The sequence below is a fragment of the Mustela erminea genome, chromosome 4 (genome assembly GCF_009829155.1).
Source record: "Mustela erminea isolate mMusErm1 chromosome 4, mMusErm1.Pri, whole genome shotgun sequence".
Taxonomy (NCBI): Eukaryota; Metazoa; Chordata; class Mammalia; order Carnivora; family Mustelidae; genus Mustela; species Mustela erminea.
The window spans coordinates 56,285,007-56,304,181 of record NC_045617.1 but is presented as its reverse complement, the minus strand read 5'-3'; the positions used below and the strand labels follow the sequence as shown (position 1 = coordinate 56,304,181).

The following is a 19,175-nucleotide window of genomic DNA, read 5'->3' as shown; positions in this document are numbered from 1 at the left end:
CACACAAGCACCAAAGGATTAGTGAGAGAACCATCAAGTGCTATAAAAATGAAGCAATATGAAAGGAGGCAGAGGGGTTGCTATTCTACATAGGATGTTCGAGAAAGTTCCTCCCACCCCCTGCCCCAGAAGGTGAAATTTGAGAAAAACCTTTCACCTTCTTGTTGCTAAATTCAACATTTATTTGTTCATATTTCATTCTGTTGATCTATTAGCAGCATTTGGATCTGCTGAGCATTCTCTTACTTAAAAAAAAAAGTCTTACTCGACTTTTAAGGCATAACCCTCTACTGTTTTATTTCTGTTTCTGTTTCTTAATGCTGCTATAATAAAATACCACAAACTTAGTGGCTTAAACAGTACAAAACTATTATTGTGCAATTCTCGAGGTCTGAAGTCCAAAAAGCTAACGAGAAGGAACCAACAGGGCTGCCTTCCTCTCTAGAGGCTCGCAGAGAGAATCCATTTCCTTGCCTTTTTCAGCTTCAAGAAGCTGCTCACTCTCTTGGGCATGTGGCCTCCTCCTTCTGTCTTCAGAACCCAACAGTTTTGCATTTTTCTATTCATTCTTCCGGAGTAAAATCTCCCTCTGACGACTTCTGTCTCCCTCCACTTTTGAGAACACATGTGACTGCACTGAACCCATACAGATACCAGGATAACCTCCCATCTCAAATACTTAAAGTTGTCTACAAACCATCTCTTACCAGGAAAGGTAACCTATCCCCCAGTTCAGAAATTCGGGTGTGGACATGGGTGGCGGGAGGAGCGAGAGGTGGGGGAGGGGGGGATGCATTATTCTGTCCCCCACACTCACAGACTGCTTTTCTCAGTTTTCTTCCTACTCTTTCTGACTTTTCACTTGGAGTATCAGAGCAGGTATACAGCTGTACTGATAGTCAGAATACTGAAATATTTTAATATTGATTGTGGAATAACCTTAACAATAACATTACCAATAACCCTGAGCCCTAGACATTTCTGTCTTCTGCTTGCCCTGAGCCCCTGACCCATCCCGAAGACCTCATACTCCTGACCCCGCGACTCAAATAAATAATGTCTAACATAACGAGGCTTTAAGGTTTGGTCAATTGCTCACCGGTTGTTAGGTGTCTTGAATAGCTTTAAGCCTTAATAGCTTGAAGTCTTAAGACTTCAGATACCATCTAAACGCCGATGACTCCAATTTTCATTTTAGACTGATTCTTTCTCCCAAAGCCTTAGAATCCTATGTCTAACTAACTATTCAACATCACCACAAGCATGTGATAAACACAGCTCATTTACAAGTGAAATGCTGCTTTACTCTTTACCTCTGTTTTGCCCAAACCCATAGTCTTCTGTCTTGCAGGAAACATCAGTTCCATCTATGGGCTTTCTCTTAAAAACGGGGGCCTCTCTCTTGCTGCCTCACCATCAGCAACCTGGTCCACATCACCATCCGCTCTCACCTGTTATTTCAGCGCCTTCTAAATTCTCTCTCTTGTTCCCTTTGCCCTTTCCTCAACATAGCCGCAAGCATGAAGGCTTATAAACGTCCCTGCTCAAAACTCTCCTCTGGCTTCCTTTCTCACCTGGGGAAATCGATGTCTTTCCTTTGGCTTACATCACCTTTATAATCTCTGCATCTCCTGTTCCCTCTCTGAAATTATCTCCTTTTACTTTCCTTCAGCCCCACTGATCTCTTTATTCTTCAGATAAGCCAGGATGCGCTCCGCATCTGGAAGACTCTGCCGTGCGGCTTGTACTTGCCAGTTCCGGTCTCCAGAGCAGCCTTCCCCGGATCCACACCGCTCGATCCTTCATGTTCTTTCCCCGTTGAGTGAACGATTACCCTATGATGGAGTGCTTTCCTTAACCACTGTATTACAATTGTGTACCTTAACTCTTCCGTTCCCCCTTCCTATTTTATGATTCCCCCTAATTTTTCACTTTCTAATGCATTCTATATTTTAGTTAATTTATCCTGTGATTTTATGTTTCTACCCAGTAGAATATTAACTCTATAAAGGTAGAGATTCTTGTCCGGTTTGTTCACTGCCTATCCAAGGGTCTAGAGCAGGGTTGTAGTCATTCATAGTTAAAACTCAAAAAATTAAATGAGACACGTATTTTAGACTTTAAAGGTTACAATAATAAAAAAAAAAAAGGCGAAAGTCAAGGTTTAGAGATATAGAATTGCAACATGATAATGAGTGTATAAAACAAGTCCAACTTCTCTGTAGATAATTAGTGAAAATATATCACAAACTTTAAATATGCATATATTTGGGTACTTTACATTCTCTTATTAAAATCTATCCTAAGAAAAGAATTAATAAGGAATGCAAAGATTTGGGATAAGGAAAGCCTCTAAACTCTTGTTTATAATAGTGGAAAAAGGGGTACCTTGGTGGCTCAGTTAGTTAAGAGTATGTCTTTAGCTCAGATTATGATCCGGGGGTCCTCGGATCGAGCCCCGTGTTGGACTTACTGCTCAGGTGGAGAGCCTGTTCTCCCTGTCCCTCTGCCTCTCCTCCTGCTTGTGCTTTCTCTCCCTCTCCCTCTGTGTCAAATAAATAAATAAAATGTTTAAAAAATATGAAATAGTGAAAAAAATTTTAAATCAAAACCTTCACGTTTTTAAATACAGAAACTTAGACAAAAAGAAGTATATTTATACAATGGAACAGTATGCAATCATTAAATTTGTATTTAGATAAATTCTCATCGACGTAGGAACTATTTATGATATGCTGGTAAATGGAAATAAACAGTCTATAAAGAGAATGTGCTAAATGATGCTATTTTTGAAGAAGAAATGTATATCTTTGGACACTTGTTAACAATGTGGTTTATAGAATGGAGTGGGAATGTCTTTCCTACTTACCTAATCTTTAAAAAAAATTTATTTTAAAATAACGATCACATAGCACACTTATACTGGGAAAAATCAAAATTACATTCATAGTGATCTTCAGAAAGCCATTAATATTATACGTGCAAAGGATTTTAAGTGTGAATTGTATATAAATATGCCCCTTCATGGCATTTTATGTGTTTATGATGAATGTCCTACATTAGTAAGTAGGGCCTAAGGCTCAAAATTTGTTTACAGAATAATCTCTTCAGGTATTTTAGTTTCTTTGAACCCTAACCTGTGGAAGCTGTCTGGCTACAGGTCACAACGATTGAAAAATGTCTTTAACATGACTGCTGACAAGACCATTGAAGTCAAACCATGCAATGAACCCAATATTTTACCTCAGAGATTTGACTTAAAACTAACCCATCTCCCTGCTCTGTTTCTAGTCAGTACTACTTGGGCAGTAGCGCGCAGCCTAGTTCCGTGGAGCAGAAGAAGGGGAAGTTCCCAATCTGGCCGGAATGGAGCGAGGCTGACGTCAATGCAGAGAAGTGGGACGCAGGCAAAGGTGGAAAAGAAAAGGACAAAACAGGAAAAAGCCCTCTATTTGTAAGTCCGCTGGAATGTGACTAGAGGTCATTTTAGTCCTAATGTGATAGTAGCATAAGATGTGTTAACATGGGAGAGTGCTCATTCTTCTCCAGAGGCTCCCTTCAAGCGAGAAATTTTGTCTTTGTCCACCTGTCTCCCTCCATCCTAGCCTGTCTTTCCAAGCCTTAGACCTGGGCTTTGCTAATTCCATTTGAGTAAGAAACGGGGAGAGATGATCAGAGGGTCATAATGAAATAAAGGGGAAATTGATAGAACAAGTCAGATAGTAGATTTTGGACAGGGTTGGGAACAAGGCATTTAGAGTAGTTTAGAAAATGAAAGCCCCAGCAGACCTGTGAACTGTTACCTAGTGATGATAGGAGATTTTTTTTTTTTTTAAGTTGTTACTGCTACTGAGATAAAGATTGAATCTCTTAATATTGCCCCCCTGAAGATATTTGGAGAAGGATTTCAGGTACTCTTTGTTTATCTATGGCCATTGAAACATGATGGGATTGGAGCTGAGAACAGTGTGCCTACATTTTCCAAGTATATTATCTTAGGTTCTTTTGCCTTTTTAAAAATGTTTACTCTATTTCTAAAGACTTCTTTTTGAGGGTATGAGTCTGGGTTGCATTTTAAATATGACCCTTTGGGGCATCTGGGTGGCTCAGTCAGTGAAGTGTCTTCCTTTGGCTCAGGTCATGATCCCCGGGTCCTCCCATGGAGCCCAGCATCAGGCACCCTGCTCACTGCTCAGCAGGGAGACTGCTTTTCCCTCTGTCTGCCGCTCCCCCTGCTGGTGCACGTTCTCTCTCTCTCTCTCTCTCTCTCTCTCCCAAATAAATAAAGAAAATCTTTAAAAAAAATAAAAAAAATATGACCCATTTATTTGGTGCAACAATTCATTTAACCAAAATGTTTATGAAACACAATGCAGTTTCAAAACACAAACAAAATTGCCAGAATGACCATGATGAACTCTGGGGTGTTTATTTGCATCGAGAACTCTGGAAGGGTTCTTATTAGCAATTATATTTTGTTCACAAAATGCAGAAGTATAAACTGCATAATTCATTACAGTAATTTGTTTACAAAAGATAACAAATGTAACTAATTGCTGATTCTGTTAGTACCTGAACAATTTCAGATTAGGAACGGATGAGGGAATACATTCTTTTCACCATACCTAGGATGACTGTGGAACTTTTAGACGGACAGGGCTTTTGAACTCTGTGGGTTCACATGACAATGGTCATAGCCTACATATTTTTAACAGAAATTTACAACTAATGGGGGTTGAGTGTGAGTGTACATCAGGAAGATAGACTGTGCAAATCCTCAGGTAAGCACTGAGCTCTAGAAAAGACCTAAAGACAGGGCACTGTAGAGTGTGAAGGATAACAGGGTGAAGAGCAGCGTGTCTGAAAACTGAAATAGGAAATAAGCTATAAACTGTAACATGTTAGGGCCCTTGAAGTGTAAGTAAGCCTTTACCAGGTGACGACGGAGAAATCCTGCAGATCTCTGGGAGGTTAGGCATCAAATTCTAGAACTTACCAATGTTATTGAATCAAGGGCACATCTGTTGAAAGAACATTTATTGGAGAAAAACCACTGAGACTGGAAAAGTAACATGTGTGCTGGATACTTGATGCCCATTTCATTTGGGGGCAACATATAGGAATGTTGCTAAGTGAACATCAGACTCCAACCTTGGTTCTGTGATCCTCGGACCATGTATAAAACTGCACGATCAGGGCAGCACCAGCCCTCCTCCTGTGGTGAATTGGGACTATTCCAATAGCATGTGACACTTCAGAACCTGAGCCAACATTCCATTCTGCCTCTGCCATCTTCACAAGGTGGAAGAGTATCAGGTCAAACCCAGCCCAGATACCATATGGGATACAATCTTGCTTCCCACTCCCAGTTCTGTTCTACAATCTCAACATTCATGGCTGTGAAGTGACAGTCCCTCATGGGAGTGAGTGGTGGACACCCCAAGCATGTCACAGTTGCAACATCCACGTTTACCAGGGCCAATTACCTTAATCATATGACCATAGCAAGTATCCTTGGAATTTTATAGAAAGTCTCTTCTTTAGATGTGAGGCTAGTGATCAGGAAATCAGCATCAGATAAATTAACCCTTCCCTGTGATTCCAGAGTCAAGTCTCAATTCTGCTAAGTGACAGCAACAAAAAGACATGGTGGATGAACCAAACTGAGATATATATAATGAAGCATAGTAAGGTGCATATAAGAAATACACCTAAGGCAAAATGACATCGAAAGATTACCATTTACCACTAACTTAACATGGAGAAAAGGGAATCATACCAGATTATGATATGGTAAATTCCCATTTACCTTTTTTTTTTCTCTCCTTAAAGACATTTAATAATTCAAGGCATGACAACGAAAGGTCAAACAGAAAGTAGTGGCTGGGGTTTATGCCAGTTTTTCTGGGCTGAAGAGAGAGAGGATATTGACTGGGGCTGCGAAAGCAGCCAAAACTAGAACCCAAATCCCAGAGGTAATTACAGAACCACAATCTGAATGTTTCCCATACAATTTTATTTCAAAACATTAAACCAAATCCTAAGCTATATGTGTGAAGATTTTGCTGATGAGCAAATGAGTAAAAAACAGTTTGGAAGTTAAATAACAGAAAATATTTCATGATTATATGGCAAGAGATTGGAATTTAGGGTATACCAAGGTGAAGGGACTCAGACACTCCAGCTTTTCAGTGAGTACCCAAACATGACGATAGCATTCTGTGTTGAGTAAGGGTAAACAAAGCCTACACCAGCCCAGTCAAACCCTGAGACCCAGTGTTGATGGGGTCAAGTTCATTTTGTACTTTGATGCCAGAAAGGATGAAATCCTCCTCTCTGGAGGAAGGCATCATTATTTAGGACCATATACATTTTTATATGCAACATTTATTATACAACCCAAATTTATCACACATGAAAAGTGTGATAAAAAAGTTGCTGAAAAACAAGAGGAAAATTAAATAATAGAAATAGATCCACAAGTGACTCTGATTTGGGGTTGTCAGATAAGGGTCTTTAAAATAACTGAATTGTTTGTAAGGGAGGAAAACAAAACAACATGAGGCAACCCCAGAAGTCTAGTGTGTCTCTTGGAAACGTCAGTCTATTGTTCAGGGACTCATTCTTGGATCATTTTGACTAGATATTGGGATTGCCTTTATCTTCATTCATAGTATTTCAGAATCTTAAATATGCTCCAGATACACATAGACACTTTGTGAAAAAGCTCAGACAGGGCCCTCAAATATAACCAATTTCTCAGGTCACACTAGCATTTGGATAAAAATGTGATTACCATAAAAATCACAAAATAGTATTTACTTCCCCCCGTCACTATTAACTCAGGTGAAATTTAGTACGCCTTATTTTTCAATACAGATAGTTTATATTCCTACAGCATTGTTTTTGTACTCCCAGCACTTTCCATTTTCTGTAAGGCTCACCGCCACAACTTAACTATTTTAGGATCTGTGAGAACTTTTACACAGTAGCTACTTGAAATCTAATTTACTATATTGCTAGCATGCGAGAGTAGATATTTGGATATCATTCTTCCTCCAGAGCTCACTAACTGACCCATTCTAAGGACTCAAAAATTAATAAATTAATTGCGTTCCTGGACATTTACCTCTGAGAAACGGAAACTTATGCTCATATAAAAACCTGTAAGCTATATGCAAAAATTTATAGCAGCTTTATAAGTAAGAGCCCCAAATTAGAAACAGCCCAAATGTCCTTCAATGAACAGATGGTAAACAAACAAATATCCATATCATGAAATATTGCTCATCAATAAACAAAACAAACTGCAAATTGATACTTGCCACAGCTTGAATGAATTGAATATCCTGGGAATTAGGCAGAGAGAGAAAAAAGCCAATCCAGAATGTTACATGATATATGATTCCATTCATATAACAATATTTTTTGGGGAAGATTTATTATTTGTTTATTTGAGAGAGAGTGCATGCATGTGAGATCAGAGAAAGGGGCAGAGGGAGGAGGAGTGAGAATCTCAAGCAGATTCCCTGCTGAGCACAGAGCCCAAAGCAGGGCTTGATCTCACGACCCCAAGATCATGACCAGAGCTGAAACCAAGAGTCAGACGCTTAACCAACTGAGTCACCCAGGTGCCCCTCATATAACACTATTGAAATGACAAAAAAAGACCAGATTAATGATTGCCAGGTGGTAGGGATTAAACAGGTGGTAAGGGGTGGGGGGGTAGGCATGGCCGTAAAAGGGCCTAGGAAGGATCCTTGTGCTCCTGGAACTGTGGTATACCATGACCGTCAATGTCAGTATCCTGGTGGTGACATTGCACTCTGGTTTTGGAAGATTTCCCACTGGAGAAACCGAGTAGAGAGAACACAGGAACTCTCTTTATTATTTCACAGCATGAGTTGTGAATCTATAATTATCTCAAAATAACATGTTTAATTTTAAAAATTAATAAATGAAAGTCAGATCCAAGGTTCAAAAATTTCACTGGCATACAATCATATTTATGATTTTTTAATTTTCTCAAGTAAAAACAAGAACAATCTTTTCAGTGCAAAATATGTCCATATCTGGCCCATCCAAATTGCTTTCCTACCATACCTACCTCACATACCAAAGCAGCTCATGCTCATTTTGATTGCGCCCTCTGCAATAAAATGTTACTCAACAACTGAGGTTTTGTTCATTAAATACAGTATTATTAACTTCCATATTCACCAAATACTCCATGAGATACTTCTGAGAGCAATTATACAAATTGCTCTATAAATGCATATTTATTGATTGAATCTATGAACTTACTGATTTTTATTAGGATTGAGTTGGTTTCATATTTTTAGAATCATATGGAGACAAAAAACTCAATATATATTTTTTTATATAGCATTTTTTTGAAGACCCTGAAGGAAAGATTGAATTACCACCATCGTTGAAAATTTATTCCTGGAAACGTCCACAGGATTTTTTAATTAATCGGGTAAGAAACATTTTCACTATTGAACAAAATACGTGTTAACTGTGGGCTATAATTTCCTAGTTATGAAAATTCTCATTTTTAAAATAATGTAGGGTAAATTTTTCCCATGGTATTTAGTAAGAAAAAGGAATTACTTTTTGACATTTAATAGAGATAAATGTGTATCAGTATAGTTTAATATCACCTGTACTGGCTCCCAAGAGCATATTGAAATTTTGTGTAAAGTCTTGAGGTTTTTTTTTTTTTCTTTTTTACATGATATCAAAGAAGAGCCTAAAAGGTGTGGGAAGTTACTCCTTAATTTCTGACTGACAGAATTACCCTTTACTGCTGCTTAGCAGGAATTTATGTGACCTGAAGTTCTGTTTACTCTAGTGTTTACCAGTGTTAATTTTCTAGCCCAGGAGACTGGCACTTGGCTCTCTGTGTTCCAGGTATTTCTGAAGCATTTTCCAAGGGCCATCTTCATTTCTGGACTTGACACCCAGCCACTTGAGTCACATTGACTGGGACATCTCCAGAGAAGCCATCCTTTAAAATAGCATTATGTACATGAAAACTTTAGATCCACTGGTCTGCTTTCTTAACAGTCATGTTAGTTTGAACATATTTGCTGTGTCCAAGGGTCTAATTATTACTAACTCCTTTTTTTTTAGTTTATGACTCTCCTAGAATTTTCATTTAATGCACGGAAAGCCAGTAGGCTAAAATTGTTATTGAGTGTTAACCAAATGGTTGTAAAGGAGCTGATTCTTCCATCGATTATGGCATCCACTGAATCAGTTTCACACAAAGTGATTTTATTCCTAAAATTTTTAGCCTTTATAAGAACCACTACTATTGCAAGAAAATATAATTTATGCACCATATTTTCAATTGCTGTTACTAGCCGAAGTCAGCTAATCCTAATTACAAATATATTTAGTAAAATAAAAGAATAAGATATTTCAACAGAATATTTATTGAATGCCTACTTGTAAGATATTTTAAATAAATCAAATGTCCATGAACCAAGACTTTAAATTACTTATAATGTTAGATAATACTGGTATGAAGAATATAAGTTCTTTGGTGTTAATATAGTGCACTTAATAATAGTGTATTATTCATAATATTCAGGCTCTGTGCAGTGGAAATGCAGGGTTTACATTCCACGCAAATAAAGGATATTAAGTCCCTAAAGTGAGTGTTTCAAATGTGAATAAGTAGAAAAGTTTCACACCACCTTTTTCTTTTTAACATACCTTAGTTCTGAGAGATAACACTTGTATTATAAGTGAATTCATCCGTTGGTGGTGGTAACACTTCTCCTGACATTTATCGTAATGTTGCTGCCCAACTCAACACCTCTGTTCTGTGCTGACCTCTTCCTCTTGATCTTGTGCATGAACTCCTCTTGGAGTGTGGACCAGAATAGCCACAGCTAAAAGTCTAGCTAGCTAGGATAGTCTTAGAATAATGTTTTTTAAGTTTTAATGTCTAGATCCACAGTGGTAAGTATATTTTACATGGAAATAACTGTGGGCATACAGAGAGCTCAGACAAAAATTTAGCAAAACAATATCGACCTTCCTACATGAGATTGACTCTATTCTACTCTAAGCCAAATATGAAGTCAGAGGACATGATTTAAGTCAGAGAGAAGCTAAATTATGAACAAACTTAAAAGCCTTGATTCAAGATACCATAATCAACATGGGCTATACAGCTGAGGAAGTTAACAAGCTCTGACCACTGAGCGAATGATCAGTTTTGTATATTTCTGAGAATCAGGTGTGGATGGTTCAGGTCCTTGAGTAATGATGATATTGAGCAGATGTAAATTGTCTGAAGATGGATTCTGTCTCAAGGACAGGTGTAGGAAATAAAGACCTCCGTAGAGACGTCTACCTTAATATTTGCTGTCTTTTACACACCATCAGTTTCTATCTTATATCGATTGGCAGGCAGCTATTAAGACTCCACCTCAAATTTTAGTTATTCAGTATTTAATCTATAATCAATTTAAATGTATGTTGTTACTTGGCGAAGAGTGTGGCCATTTTAGAAATGCAATTAGCCAAAACAGAAGTTAAAATATACATTTTTGTATAAAATATTTTATGTAATATATATCAAACTTACTATGATCACAAATTATAAAGTAAGAGTCAACTCAGGCCTTCAAGGTAGTTTGGGTTAATTTCTCTCAGGCATAAAGAAATATTTTATTGAGTTTTCAAGATGCTCGTTATACATGTGATTGAGAGTAGTTGATGACAGTAGTTTCCATGAAAATCTTTTATTAATAAAAACCATATTTATGTTAATTTGATATGTTAAGTATATAAGCTTGATATGAATTGTAACAAATTTTTAAAAACTGTTATAAATCATATGTTCCCTTATTATGTTTATTCCTTAGTGATCTAAACATACAAAAGCATCTTTAGATATATACCAATTAAATAATGACCACCATATGATTTTTTTAAAGATAAGAGGATTTGAAATTTGGCAAGATTTTAAAGAGCTGTGATACCTAGTATGTTTTATCAAAGGGATGAAGATATTTTTCCTGGTAGCATGTGTTAACTAAGCTTCAGGTTTAACTTGAAAGGCTAATTTAAATTTTGTCATTTTTTAAACTCTCAAGACTGTGTGTGTATGCATGCTGAGACCATATGCATATATTATATCTGATAACATTTCATATGTATATGAAAATACTGTGTTTGATAGGCATTACATTATGAAGTGAATGGCACCCATAGCTCTAAAAGGGTTATCTTACGGAATAATGAGCTTCACTTATCTTTTTTTTCTTTTAATTCCTCTGGTTGTGAGAAATGAGATCAGGTTTGACTTGTTTATACTGCATGAAACTATATTTCATTCAGCTACATTTCCTTTATTTTTCTTAATGAGGAATATCTCTTTTTACATATATTTTTAATTTCAGGCTCCAGTAGTTGTGAGAAATGAAATCCTGTTTGATTTGTTTTCAGCAAATGAACATTTACTCTGCAGTGAGGTATGTAAGGAAGTTTTAACTGAAGCCTGTTTTCAGGCTTCATTTTCCAGACCTGCTTAAAATAATTCCCAGACCATCAATTTCAGTTCTCCCTTGCGCACCTCTAAGTTTTGGTGTAACTCAGTATTTTATACACCAGACATTCAAAGAGGTAGAGAAGCCTCTTCAGTTAAGTTTAATGAGCAGATGGTGGGAAAATGTTAGCATTAGCTTTGCTGTGCCCCTACTCTCCTGCCCCATAAACCCACAGTAGCTGGGGTCTCATGATCTGGGCTTTCTCCTCTTATTGCAAGTGCCTAGCGATGGACATGAAGTTGCTTGGAACTTGCTCAACATAGTGCTCAAGGGCAGGGTGTCCTGATGTTGTTTGACTTGCTAATACAGGGAAAATCTCACCTAATCACCTCTATCTCTCCACCCTGGGTTTTCTCCTTCAGAAGCGGACTCTGTTCCACTTCCCTAAGACAGTTATGTCAGAAGCAGATCTTTTCACTTAAAATTATTTTCTCCCAGAAAAAAATTCTGTGCCAGTGAGAATTAATAGTCATTATTGATTCAAACACTTTGCCTTTCTTATCTTAAATATCTTTATTTTAAAAGATTTTTATTTATTTATTTGACAGAGAAAGATCACAAGTAGGCAGAGAGGTAGGCAGAAAGAGAAGGAGAGAGAAAGGGAAGCAGGCTCCCTGCTGAGCAAAGAGCCCAATGTGGGACTTGATCCCAGGACCCTGAGATCATGACCTGAGCCGAAGGCAGCGGCTTAATGCACTGAGCCACCCAGGAACCCATCTTATCTTAAATATCTTGACCAAGATTAAAGTCAAAACATTTCTTTCTCCAACCAGGTTGTACTGAGTAGTATAATATCTCTAAAGTGTTTTATATTTTACAATTTAGTCTAAAATATGCTTATTTTATAATCCAAAGCATGCATAGACTTCAGCTTTTCATTTTTAAAGGAAGTATAAAATATTCTAGCAAAATTCCGAGGTGTACATACAGGAAGACACTTGATTTACCTTTCATTTTCAACTAAACTAAACTTGAAGAAACATCCTAGATAATGTAAATTAAGGAAAACATGAATCTTATAAGGTTAGTCTCAAGTATTTAATCTTCTTATAAACCAGGCAGTTAAACGCAAGATGATTATTTCAGAAAATCCCATGCTACTGGGGTAATGTCTTTACTTAACAACCACTGTGACCCAGAGATTTTTTTTATACATTGTTTCTATTCCCTATAAAATGCTGAAAAATAGATAGCATAATCTGCATTTTACAGACGGCATTACATAAATTGCAATTTAAAGATGGTGAAATGACATTCCCCAGAGCAGAAGGATCTGAAGGGAGATTCAAATCCGGTCTGTTTCCACTGCAAAGCTCAACTCCCCACTGCGCCTTGTTGCCCATTGAAAACTCTGCAAGTGGGAATTTTGTTCAGAGCCCTTCTGCCCCCGCAGATTGGCATATGAAATATAAGACTTAGAGGATATTTAAATGTGTGTGCAATTTTCTTTCTCATATCTCATTCCTTGTCTGGTTGACCCTATTGACATAGAAGAGATCATTTTCTTTGCAAACTTCTCAACGTTTACAGAGGGGTAGCTTAATCATTTATAAAATGTTAATCCCAAAATAATATCACTGCTCTTACGAGCATTCATTCTCTCTCTCTCTCTGTGTCACACACACACACACACACACACACACACACAGTTGAAATGAAGGTCAATGTCAAAAGGAAGTCGATGTCAAACCTCTAGTAGTTTACTCTGGAAGACCGCTCTTAGCTGAGTGTGTTTAATATTAAGTCTTTTTAGCATGTATTGTGACTATATTTCCTGACAACAAAGGCAAGAGCCATGACTTTATTCTGTAGATCGGAAATCAAAATGTGAAGCACAAGTAGATTTTAATATGAAAAAGTAGATTGGAAATGGATTTTGACTTGTTTCCCACCTAAATTACAGTACCAACAATTGAAGAACAACTGATTAACACGAATGGCTTTTGTCTCTAGCTGATGAGATGGATTATCAGCGAAATCTATGCAGTGTGGAAGATCTTCAATGGAGCTACTTTGAACAATTATTTTAAAGGGAATGCAGGGGAACCCCCTCCTCTCATCTGGAAGCCCTGGGAACACATCTATTCTCTGTGCAAGGCTGTGAAAGGCCACATGCCTTTATTCAATAACTATGGGAAGTATATCGTGAAACTTTATTGGATGGTAAGTTAGTTCACATTCACGTGCATTGAAATTTGTCTGACCTTCATATTGAAATATATTTGTCTTACACGCTGTTACCTAGGCTATTAGAAGATACAGGACATCAACTGTGCAGACACTGGGAAGATAGGTCCTACATGTGTAATTTGGGGTCAATAACAAACATCGTTGTTTGTCCTGAGACCCCAATCCCACATACTTTTTTTTTTTTTAAATTTTATTTATTTATTTGACAGAGAGAGATCACAGTAGACAGAGAGGCAGGCAGAGAGAGAGGGGGAAGCAGGCTCCCCGCTGAGCAGAGAGCCCGATGCGGGACTCGATCCCAGGACCCTGAGATCATGACCCAAGACGAAGGCAGCAGCTCAACCCACTGAGCCACCCAGGCTTATACTGCAGTTGCTTGGACCATGGAAGGGTGGTCCTCTGCTATCTGTCCTGTCAGGCAGGTGGCCTGGGTGGACAGGTGGATGCATGGGGCTCTCTTCCTTCCTCCTTTGTCTGTGATTGTGGATAGGGTCTTGAGCATAGGGAGTGCTTGAGCCTGATCCATTCTTTCTCCCCTGGTATTTGCTGCTCCTGAGGGGCCTGGTCCCACCCAGGCTTTGCCCTAAATTTGAGATTTGTACTCAAATTAACAAATCTTGACTTGACAAGACGTTTTTGCTTCTGCCTGAAAAGGAGCAAATGGGATAGTAGAAATAGAGAATTTTTAAAAATCCCCTAGTTAATAAGGCAAAGTAGGCTCACACCACATTTGGCAAAACTAGATTACTAAACACCTTTGAGTTTTTGTTGGTGGCTTCTTTCTAAAGGCCCAGACTCACAGGCAGGGCCAGCTACATGTTTTACAGAGCCCCTTGTTAAAATGAAAATTATTAAGAATGTCAATATGGTGATAGTAGTACTTAAAAAAAAAGAGCATAGGGTCCTTCTAAGCGTGAGGTTCCTTGTGACTGTACAGGTTGTACACTCCTGAAGCTGGTCCCAGTCACTAAGGAAGAAGTTCTTGAACATTTGAGGATGTGGAGAAGTATGAAAAGTTAATCATTCCATTCTGTATTTCTAAAGAACATGACTTTACCCAGGGAGCCTGGGCCAATCTTTCCTGGGATGGGGGATGCTGAAAGGCCAATGCTTAGGAATTAATAGGATCATTACAGCAGGAAGGTAAGAGTAAAGAAGGTGGTATTAGCCTCTGATCTCTAAAATAGGGTTCTTGGTGTTTTGATGTTTACTGCAAGACAACAGACTTTGAAAGTAAAAACTTTGTGAGGAGTTGAAAATGACTTCCTAAATGTCTTTGTCTTCCTTATTTACCAAGCAGAAGGCAGATTTGGTAGACAAGAGTTCAAAGTTTCAATGTGCACCAAGGAGTGAGAGTGAGGCTGTGGTGTTAAGAAGGTGGGTGCCCCGTGAGTATGGATGAGGGATTCCAGAGAGAAGGCGAACACAGAGGTCAAAGGTCAGGGTATCTGCCTCCTTCCCCATTTTCCACACATTTGCTCACACTTGAGGTAGGAGTGAGTTCAAAATCATTAAGTATTACAAAGCAGCATCAGTAGAATATTAGACCAACCCCATTAGTTTCTCTTTCTCTGCTTCTTGACATCCTTCCTTCTTTGCAAATTTCCTTCTGGACAGAGGTCAACCTTTATTAACACTACATCTCATTTTACAAAGACACGGTGATTTATTTCTCTTTAATTGTACTGATTCCTCATAAGCCCAAATCCACCTGGATTCAGAATTAAAACAAAAATATTTACTCCAATTTGAAATTTCACTCTGAACCAATCATTGAAGCAGTCTAGAAAAGGTAGCCCTGGGGAAAGGAAGGGCCTGATGTCCAGTGGCTTCTTCTAGTTTCTCACTGGTCTCTCCTGAGGAATGGCTTGTGGGGCCTGCTGCTAAGCTGTTGAGCACTGAGATAGAACTTGTTCCATATGAATTATTTTTGTAGACAATTTGTTGACCTGAGCTGAAATCAGAGTTGGACACTGACTGATTGAGCCACCCAAGTGCTCCTTTTCTTATCCTTTTTAAATACCATTTTGCTTTAGTTGTCATGAATTTATTGTTTGATTTAATATTTTAGAACAAAATCCACCAAAAATATTTTTGCTTCAATATTTTCTTAACATATATGTTTTTTGAATAAACATTTTTGTTGGTATTTATCTCTGAACACATTTATAATAATGTATCCTTTATTTCCTCTATAAAAGGGTTTAGTGTTTATCATCCTGCTCAACTTCTCTCTTGAGCATTTTATTTTCATCCATCTTTCATTCAGCTGGAATGTGCATTCCAGAATTTTATTCACTTAGAATATATATGCTGTTTATTTTGGGTCATTTTAAATACTGAGGTCTATTTTCCTTTATATATGATTATTATATTAATGTAATTTGCTTACATATGGAATACTTGGATAATACCATTTTGTTTTAGGACACAACAGCCAGTGTCTGCATATCCTCTCAGTTTAATGTTAAAAATACTCATTTACTCTATATCTTATCTGAAACCCTAATACCTTATCTCACCAGTCCCTGCTTCATTTTTTTTCCAGAGCACTTGAGTATGGAGTACCCCATACCCCATCCTCCTAGTGAATTCATCAATGTATGTAAAAATATACAAGAAGCTATAGCCCTCTAGATGCTTTCTTCATTCAGGCATTTTTCTTCAATGTATATTTCTTATATTCATAAATTGGTCTAATCTACAGGTTTTTTTTAATTACTAAAGTACAAAAGACACACGTTACATTAGTTTCAGGTATACAGAATAACAACTCACTAAGTTTATACATTAGGCTATGCTCACCACAAGTGTAGCTACCATCTGTCACCTTTCAACTGTCATACTGCCATTGACTGTATTCCCCATGCTGTGTCTTTTATTCCCATGACTTATTCTTTCCATAACTGGAAGCCTGTATCTCCCACTCCCCTTCACCCATTTTGCCCATCCTCCCATACTCTTAACTTCCTCCACTCTAGCAACCACCAGTTTGTTCTCTGCATTTATGGGTCTCTTTCTGCTTTTTGCTTGTTATTTTATTCATTTGTTTTGGTTTTGTTTTTTGCTTCTATGCATAAGTGAAATCATATGGTATTTGTCTTTCTCTGACTGACTTATTTCACTTAGCATGGTACTACCCTCTGGGTCCATCCATGTTGTCACAAAGGGCAAGATCTCATTCTTCTTTATGGCTGAGTAATATTCCATTGTGTGTGTGTGTGTGTGTGTGTGTGTGTGTGTGTGTCCCACATCTTTTTCTATTCATGTATCAGTGGACACCAGGTTGCTTCCATATCTTGGCTATTGTAAATAATGCTGCAATAAACATAGGGATGCATATATCTTTTCAAATTAGTGTTTTAGTTTTCTTTGTTTTTCTAGTAGTAGAATTCCTGGATCATGTAACATTTCTATTTTTAATTTTTTTGAGGAACCTCTATACTATTTTCCACAAAGGCCACAACAATTTACATTCCCACCAACAGTGCACAAGAGTTTCTTTTTCTCCAATATCCTCTTCAACACATGTTATTTCTTATCTTTTTTATTTACCCATTCTGCCACCTGTAAAGTGATATCTCATTGTGGTTCTGGTTTGCATTTCCCTGGTGGTGAGTGATGTTGAGCATCTTTTCATGTGTCTGTTAACCTGTATGTCTTATTTGGGAAAATGTCTATTTAGAATCCCTGTCAATTTATTAATTGGGGTATTTGTTTTTTGGTGCTGACTTGTATAAATTCTTTATTTATTCTGGATAATAACTCCTTACTGTAGATATCATTTGTAACTATCTTCTCCTACTCACTATGTTGCCCCTTTCATGGCTTTGTCTGCTGTGCAAAGCTTTTTATTTTGGTGTAGTCCCAATAGTTTATTGTTGCTTTTGTTTTCCTTGCCTTAGGAGGCATAGCTAGAAAAATGTTTCTATAGCTAATGTCAAAGAAATTACTGACTATGTTTTCTTCTGGAAGTTTTATAAATTCAGGTCTCATATTTAATCCATTTTTGAGGTCTTTCTTCCATTTAGAGTTTATTTTTGTGTATGGTGTAAGAAAGTGGTCCCATGTCATTCTTTTGCATGTAGCTGTCCAGTTTTCCCCAGCACCATTTATGGAAGACACTTTCCCCATCATGTATTTTTGCCTCTTCCTTCGTCATACATCAACTGACCATATAAGTATAGGTTTATTTCTGGACTCTTTGTTCTTTTTTTTTTTTAATTTTATTTAATTACTTGACAGAAGGAGAGAGAGATCACAAGTAGACAGAGAGGCAGACAGAAAGAAAGGGGAAAGCAGGCTCCCTGCTGAGCAGAGAGCCCGATGCGGGCCTCGATTCCAGGATCCTGAGATCATGACCTGAGCTGAAAGCAGAGGCTTAACCCACTGAGCCACCCAGGTGCCCCTGGGCTCTCTGTTCTATTCCATTGATCTATATATCTATTTTTGTGCCAGTACCATACTGTTCTGACTACTAAGGATCATGGTATACCTGAAATCTGGGATTATGATACCTCCAGATTTGTTCTTCTTTCTCAAGATTGCTTGGGGCTACTTGGGGTCTTCTGTGGGTCCTTACAAATTTTAATCTTTTTTATTCTCGTTTGTGAAAAGTGTTGTTGGTATTTTGATAGGGATTGCATTGAATCTGTAGATGTCTTTCGGCAAGAAGGATATTTTAACAAAATTATTCTTCTAATCCATGAGCATGGGCTATCTTTCCATTTGTTTGTATCATCTTCAATTTTTTTTCATCAGTATTTTAAAGTTTTCAGAGTACAGGTCTTTCACCTCCCTTGTTAAGTTTATCCCTAGGTATTTTGTTCTTTTGGGTATAATTGTAAATGGGATTGTTGTCTTCATTTCTGTATCTGCTACTTCATTATTAGTGTATAGAAACACACTGATTTTTATATATTAATTTTGTATCCGCAAGTTTACTGAATTCATTTATTCTAATAGTTTTGTAGTGAAGTCTTTAAGATTTTCTCTATATATATAGCATCATGTAATCTGCAAATATTGCCTTCAGTTCCTTTTGTAAGGTAAATACACAAGCTAGGTCACTCTACTCTCCTACTAGTTTTTCCCTATTTTGGTCTATTCTTTAAAATTGGAATTGTAGTTCTTGAAAGGATATCGAATACAGATAGCAGGGATAATAAATAGATAGATGCAATTTTTACAAGGCAAAAAACAAGGACTTTGCTATCTCAGATGCTGCATTCATGTGATAGGGAGATGGTACCTTGTTTTCTGGTTGGTAGAAATTTGTTCTCTCAGGGCCAGGGGCAAATATTTTTACTTGTTTCTACCTAATCCCCAGGTGGCAGGGCTGAGTCAACATCTATGTGCATGGCAGTTGTAATAAAGAATTAGAGTAACTTCTTTCTGACAAGATAGACATTTTTTTTT

At 37.5% G+C, this 19,175-nt stretch overlaps 1 protein-coding gene across 3 annotated transcripts in view; it reads left to right on the top strand.

The window, feature by feature from the left end:
• The window catches only part of ADGB (androglobin), a 173,228-nt gene that overhangs the window by 23,954 nt on the left and 130,099 nt on the right, over positions 1 to 19,175 (top strand). For all 3 annotated transcript variants that reach the window (XM_032339299.1, XM_032339298.1, XM_032339297.1), the window contains exons 2-5: positions 3,292 to 3,454; positions 8,387 to 8,479; positions 11,421 to 11,492; positions 13,521 to 13,730. In XM_032339299.1, coding sequence (XP_032195190.1) covers positions 3,292 to 3,454; positions 8,387 to 8,479; positions 11,421 to 11,492; positions 13,521 to 13,730 — 538 coding nt within the window. The remainder of the gene's footprint in view (positions 1 to 3,291; positions 3,455 to 8,386; positions 8,480 to 11,420; positions 11,493 to 13,520; positions 13,731 to 19,175) is intronic.